The 7,640-nt window shown below is 32.2% G+C and overlaps 1 protein-coding gene across 1 annotated transcript; it reads right to left on the reverse strand.

The window, feature by feature from the left end:
* Positions 1–5,628: 5,628 nt before the first annotated feature.
* On the reverse strand, positions 5,629–7,067 carry LOC104104973 (nicotianamine synthase). The gene has a single exon (XM_009613194.3). It carries the CDS (start codon positions 6,916–6,918, stop codon positions 5,965–5,967), a length of 954 nt encoding a protein of 317 aa, XP_009611489.1. The 5' UTR covers positions 6,919–7,067; the 3' UTR covers positions 5,629–5,964.
* Positions 7,068–7,640: the final 573 nt, after the last annotated feature.

The following is a 7,640-nucleotide window of genomic DNA, read 5'->3' on the forward strand; positions in this document are numbered from 1 at the left end:
CATTTCCACCCAATTATGGAAATCGACTACTATTACAAATTTGTTGTAGCATGACTCTATGACATATACAAGTGCCAATAAAAGGACATTCACTTATTAGAAGGTAGTGCACCTTTCAATTTTCTTAATATGTCCTAAAATCATATTAAGACAAACAAATAAATAATAACCTTCTGCACGTAAAAAAGGGAGCTGCAGGACATAGTGGTCCGATACATTTTTTTTTTCTGGATGAAAGACTATTACTTTGTACAATAAATCACCATTTTTAACGAAATGAAGAAGAGTTTACAAACTTGTTTGTTCAAAGTTAGCTAAATCAATGTACCATTTGTATATATTTCTATAATGTTGCTGCTTTTGCAAGAAAAATGTATATACTGGCAGGCTAAAAGGCAATATTAACATAATTAAGAAACCTTGATTAGTTAAACCTCCATTGGCACCATTTCGTTAGAAACCTCAGCCAAAAAACATTAAGAAGGCTTCCCAACCATAAAGCTGAATAACCATAGTTAAGGAGGAATTCGATATTTAAATTCATCCGCTTAAACCCTTTGTCCCTATTTGATGATTCTTGAGAAATTCTCAATTGAAATACAAAGTCGAATCTTCACATTTTTTTTTTGAGCCCTTATTGGGGTCCATTTCAAAGACATTTTTGGGCAGAGTAAATGATCAAAATGGTCCTTAATGTATAGGCATTGGACTGTTTTGGTCTTTGATATATGACCCTTAACTGAAATAGTCCTTGATGTATGTAAAAGATAGACCGTTTTGGTCCCTTACCCTAAAACTAACGGTGGAAAGTTAAAAAACTGTTCAACTTAACAGTACAATTCAATTTGACTACAACACTAGCTTTGTCCCACAAACTCTATTTCTTCTTCTTTCTTCACTTACGTAGTGCCACCCCTCCCTTCATTTTCTTGATTTTCTTATCCTCTTCTTACTCTAGACACCGCACGCTAAATTAAAATACCAATCCCCACTCTTCTCCATTAAAGCTTTGACTAAGCTTGAAATAGATTACCTTTTTTATTTTTGTTTTTTTATAAGGAAACTTAAATGTCAAAGTTGAATTACATTTGAGCAAGAACAACCTTCATTAAAGTAATCTCCTAGTGATTTTCACTAATACAGTGTAACCCAATACCAAGAATCAAATGGAGAAGATAAATTGGAGTATGTACGAATACAAAAATAATTGGGTGAAAAAGAAAAGACAATTGCTAAGAAGTGAATAAACACCATTTCTTAGAACCAACAGTCCTGCATAATTTTTTTAGCCATCGAAAAAGTGGGAAAAAAATGCTCAATGGGGGAGCAAAAAATTGGGAACGAGGAACCTTCAGTTTCAAAAAAGGACAAAAGGATAAGGATGGGATGTTTATCCAAAATCAGCTTTGGAAAAATTTCAGGTGGGATTTGGGTATCAAAATTGGGCACTAACGCCGGTGATTTTTCAGCAATAGAACTGAACTTAAACCGCGAAAAATGGATCGGAGTATATGAGTCTCAACCTTCTGGAACCGAACTTGGGAGCTCTCGTGCTTTGAAATCCATTAAGTTTGACATATACATGAGGAGGATTGTTAGTTCTAGGGTATGGGACCAAAAGGATCTACTTTTTACATACATTAAGCACTATTTCGGGGTATATATCAAGGACCTAAACAGTACAATCCCTATACATTAAGGATCATTTTGATCATTTTCTCTTAGACATTTGTTTTTCAATATTTCAATGCCTGAACTAATTCACTATTTGCAAACTAATTTGGTCATAAAAATTTGCAAATGGTGAACTTCGAAGTGAAATATCAAAATAGTAGGTTTAATGCTAGTTTTCGCTCACGAATCTTCAATTTTCACAAACATCTTTTCCATGTATTTTTGTCCAAACAAAGCCGTTTGGACACGAGTGTTATTTTGAAATACTTAAAAAGAAAAAAATTCAAATAAGTGTTGTTTTAAATCTGATTCATCATTTCAACTTCAACTTGAATTTTGCTGCTGAAAAGACTGATTTGAGGAATATTTAAAGGAATAATAATGGTTTCAACTCACGAAACTTTGAATATTTTTTACAAGTGAAATTTAAGTCCAAACGTAACCAAGTCAATTTTTTTTAATCTTTAACAACTTGAACTGCCATTTAATTTGAAGTTTAATAAAGTTATCGAGTCACCCTCACTTAATCCAGATGTCTTATCGAAATAGACATAGTGGACATAGCTGCGTTCATTTCGTTATCACCTATATAAAATTGTAAGGTTCCTAAAGGAGCTTACAATTTCCTATATGTCGGACTATAGTAATTGTCGTTGAATCAAGCCTAGAATAAGTCTAATAACGTTTCAGCATACATAACAAATTAAAATGGTAATACTAATTTATTCTACCACAGTTTTGTAGTGCATATGATATAGTAATATTTAATAAATAAATAAATTTGGGGGGCTGGGCGGAATGGGGCTCAACGAAAATTTTACTTTCAATTAAGTCAAATGTGCTGAATTTTACAACTTTAGGGAAATGGGAGTTATCTTCTGTGAATAAAAGACATATTAGGGCATCATATCAAAGTTCTAGTGTGTATACTGAGGATTGAAGCTTCCTTTGCAATAAATGATGGACGTAGGATACATATTATTTTTTTTTATTAGTAACCTTGATAAAGTGGAAGGAGAGTCTTGGCGTAATTGGTAAAGTTACTGTCATGTGACCAGGGGTGAAAATAAACTCGTGCAAAAATACAGGGCAAAACCCTTTTTTTAATAACCTTGATAAAGTCTAATGGGATCGAAGGCGAAGGATCAACTCAAAAGATTAAAAAGCATGTAAATCTACCCTTACCCAATATTAAATACGGCAAATGGCCAAATATACCCCTCTACTTTTGAAAATGGTCTAAGAATATCTTCGTTATACTATTGGATTATCTATACCCCTGCAGTCATACTTTGGGTTCAAATATACCCCTCATTTAAACGGAGGTACACGTGTCATCGTCCTGTTGGTCAATTCTAAATATCTCCTAATTAATAATAAAGACCCATTATCCATAACCGAAAAATATTTTTTTTTTTTTTACTAAAAACTGAAAAAAACGAAAATATTTTTTTTCAGTTTTTACAAAAAACCTGCTTTAGAAAAAAATGAAAAATATTTTCTAAAATAATATTTTTGTAAAAACTGAAAAAAGTAGAAGCTGAAAATCAATTTTCTAAAGCAATTTTTTTTTGTAAAAACTGAAAAAAAACTGAATTTTTTTTTACTAAAAGCTGAAAAAATGAAATTATTTTTTTTTTCACTTTTTACAAAAAAACTGCTTTAAAAAAAGCTGAAAAATATTTTCTAAAATAATATTTTTGTAAAAACTGAAAAAAAGAGCTGAAAATCAATTTTCTAAAGCAATGTTTTTGTAAAAACTGAAAAAACAAATATTTTTTTTTCCAGTTTTTAGCTAAAATTATTTCAGTTTTTTTCAGTTTTTAATTGCTTTAGAAAATTGCTTTTCAGTTTTGTTTTTCAGTTTTTACAAAAATATTATTTTAGAAAATATTTTTCAGTTTTTTAAAGCAGTCTTTTTGTAAAAACTGAAAAAAAAAATATTTTCGTTATTTTTAGTTTTTAGTAAAAATGTTTTTTAGTTTTTTTTTCAGTTTTTACAAAAAAAAATTATTTTTCAGGTATGGATAATGTGTCTTTTTAATTAATTAGGAGATATTTAGAATTGACCAACATGACGATGCCACGTGTCCCTCCGTTTAAATGAGGGGTATATTTGAACCCAAAGTATGCAGGGGTATAGGTAACCCAATAGTATAACGAGAGGTATTCTTAGACCATTTTAGAAAGTAGAGGGGTATATTTGATCCTTTGCCATATTAAATATCACTCCGTTTCAATTTAGATGAGGTAATTTGACTTGACACGGAGTTTAAAAAAAAAGAAAAGACTTTAAAACTTGTTGTCTTAAAAGCTTAAGGGATAAAAACTTTGTAGTTATAATAAAACCTTCTCATTAAGGGTAAAATGAAGAGTTTAAAGTTGAATTATTTTCAATTGAAGAAATATGTTATTCTTTCTGGAATGGACTAATAAGGAAAGTATATCTTCTAAATTGAAACAGATGAGTAATATTTATAATATTATTATTGTTGTTATTCTTATTATTATTTGTTCAAATTGCTGTCCCACGAGATCTTAATATTCATTGCATTTAACTAGAGGAAAAACAATGAAGCGAAAGTACAAACATATATGTTACATCCTTCTAAGACATAATAGAGCAGGGAATATCTATGCATATATACCCATGATATACTGAATGATATATGCCTATAGCTAAATGACATGCCAATTTGTGGATATGGTATGTCTGACTGATAAATGATTAATACATTTTTTTAGCTAAAAATATGGACTTATTAACTTTTCCATGATGTGATCGAAGGCATATATATTGACAAAATTAAATCAATTTCTCATCACCTCAAGACAAACAGAAAATCAAGAGATGTAACAAGAGGCACTGTTTGAATTGACTAGAGTTTATGGAGTTGAAAGATATAATTGTAGTCTTCTTCTTATTGACTATCTTTTTCTTTATTTTGGTTTTATCCTCAAATGGCCCCTTCAGCTTTCTCTTCCACTCAACTCATGATATAAGTGATCAGATTCGTTTGTCCATTCAACATCTGAAAATAACAGAAAGTAGGCGAAAATTGAAAGAAGAGTGGAAGCAATAAGAAAAAGATAAAAGACATGATATCACTTTGGAAGTAACAGTTAGAAACTTTTTCTGTACTGGTGTGCAAGAATGTAAGTGGAAAGTTCAATTGGCCGTTTTCTCTCAATTTCTTCCTTGACATCATATAATAATAAAATCAAAACCGTGCAAGGTTTCACTTTCTTTCCTTTTTCTTCTTCTTTTCTTTTTCTTTGATCGTTACAACCGAACTCTTGTAAGTTGTAACGCCGGTTGGGAAGTGTTATGAGATGTACTAAGCGGTTACTGTAAATATAACTCTGACTTATGAGTGCAAGATATCGAATATCAAGTAGATTAGTAAGACAATTGAGGTTCACAATCTCATTTGCCAAAATCTTGGTTCGCAAATTGATCAATATTTGTGTTTGCAGAAGATAGTAGATACCCGATAGAATAATTAAGGTGCACAAACCGTAATAACAAACTGACATGATCAAGTAGACAGTAGATACTCACAAATTGACAGGAACACCACCATTACAAAAAGAAAATGCGCATTGCTCCGTATTTAAGTAAAGAAAGTGAATGAAAAAGATTTTGCTCAAAATTTATAGTTTTAATTTACAAGTGATTATTGGGAATATCGCTTGGCTTTTATATGTTTAATTACCTTTTTGTTTTTTCTTTCTTCCAGGGTGATGGGAGTGGGGGTAGGGGATTCTGAATCAAAAACAAGAATTACTTGAAGCAAATATCTAAATGAGTCTCCCACATAATAGGTGTGAGTTCAATTCTTTATCTTCCTCATTCCTTCCCCTTCCTGATCCTCAAATGTAATAAAAAAATGAAAATTATATTGAGCAGAACAAGATTGGGAAGGAAATCAAGAAGATTTGCAAAGGGCTAGCTTTTGCACAAAACATCTTATGATTGTATTCATACAGATAAACGTAAGATGATACAATATATCCTTTAGTAAGTGAAACAAAGGCCTCAAAAAGGTCATGCCTTATTCTTCTTGAAGCTGACACAAAGGGACACACAAATGGGACACAATGATCTCCTAGCGGATCAAAACAGTTAGAGATACAAGAAATTAAGGACTTCATAATTAAAAATAGAAATGATAGGGTTTAATTAAACTCTATGAGCTGGGGGACATAATATAATCAACTCATAGATCATCAAACCATTAATTAAAAACACATGCTAGCTTCAGAAACAATTATTTCAATAGATAATTTTTACTCCTCCAATGCAAATTCCTCAATCAAGTTTATCTTGTTGAGTGGATTGAAGGCATGAATTTCAGCACAAGCACATTTGCTAGGTAACACATAGGATCCAAGTCCATCAAGTGGTTGAACACAAGGCAATGGCAACTTACGAGCTATGACCACAGAATTAATCACCTCATCCGTTGGATGGTACACCGAAAGCACCTCGAATCCTCTGAGATCACGAGGATCAAGAACAGGATATAGAAAAGCGCGCGCACCATGTGCACTCCTGAGCATCAGGGTTGCTCCTGGAGCCATATACTTAGCCAGATGATCGACAAACTTAACTTTCTCTTCCTTATCCATACCAACCAACGCGGCCAAGAAGACTACATCGTAGTCCTTCAGGGCACACGTTACATCCATGACATCCGTCGTGTGAAAAGTCATCCGATCAGACAAGTCAGGATCGGATGCCACGAGACGAGATGCCAGGGAATTAGCCTCAGAACTAATATCATAGTTGTGAAAGTATGTAGTTGTAAGATGTTTAGTAGCCAAAACAAGAGAAGTGAGAGGGAGAGGGCCTGATCCAATAAATGCTATTTTGTTTGGGGGTTTTGTAGTATTTTTGGTAAGGATGTTGAACTCAAGCAAGCTGAGTTTGATGTAATTGTCAAAATATGGGAAAATGTCAAGATGGTGAAGGGGGTTTTCAAAAGAGCCAAGAATCTTGGAATAGTGACTCTCTAAAAGACCTTCAGCTTCACCACATAGTTTGATGAGATGAGACCTAATTTCTTGAATTTTTTGACAGAGTTTTGAAACATCAATGGGATTAGGGGGCATGCACGTGTGAACAAGCTTTGTAAACAGTATGTTGACATCTTTGGAAGGGCTAAGGTTCTCCAATCTCGAGATCTGTTCATATAATTCACACACTTGTTGTACTACTGGATTGCTATTTGGGCACACCATGTCGACACTATGAAGATATGAAGAAATTGGCAAAGAGAACAAAAAGCTAAATAGCTAGAAATTTTCCTTGGAATTATCAAAAAGGAATTGCTCTAAATTTTCTTTTTTTGAAGTTCGAAGGACACACTCAATGATCTGGTGCTCATGAGGTCTCCACAAGTCGCTATTTATTGAGGATTTTTTGGAGGGACCCAGAGATACACGAGAGATGGGGGGTGGGGTCATTTATTATTATTTTGTTGCATCATTTATTGTTCATTGTTAGAGATTTTTTTTTATTTACTCAGTAATAATTGATTTGAAATTAGAATGAGTAGTTGGGCTTCGTTTATTTCATTTACAGGTTAATCAGTTAAGCATTTTACCTTGATGAGCAAAGTTACGTCCTACCATTGAGAAATTAAACTAGTACATGGCATAACGTTCAAGAAAAAAAAAAAACTTTTTGAAACATGTTGTCCCAAAAGGTTAGAGGACAAAAGCTTTGCGAGACCATAATATTTGTATGACAATAAAAGCTTTTCATTAATGACAAAGTAGATAAAATAAAAAGTTTAAAGTAAAAATTATTTCTAAATATAGAAATGCATAATTCTTTTTAGAATAGACTAATAAAAAAAATATGTCATTTAAATTGAAACGAAGGGAGTATTACATTACGTATATATTAATAGTTTAAAGGTTTTAAAATATATTATTGCAGGTAATTTTCCTTATTTTCA

This window comes from Nicotiana tomentosiformis, chromosome 1 (assembly GCF_000390325.3).
Source record: "Nicotiana tomentosiformis chromosome 1, ASM39032v3, whole genome shotgun sequence".
Classification (NCBI taxonomy): Eukaryota; Viridiplantae; Streptophyta; class Magnoliopsida; order Solanales; family Solanaceae; genus Nicotiana; species Nicotiana tomentosiformis.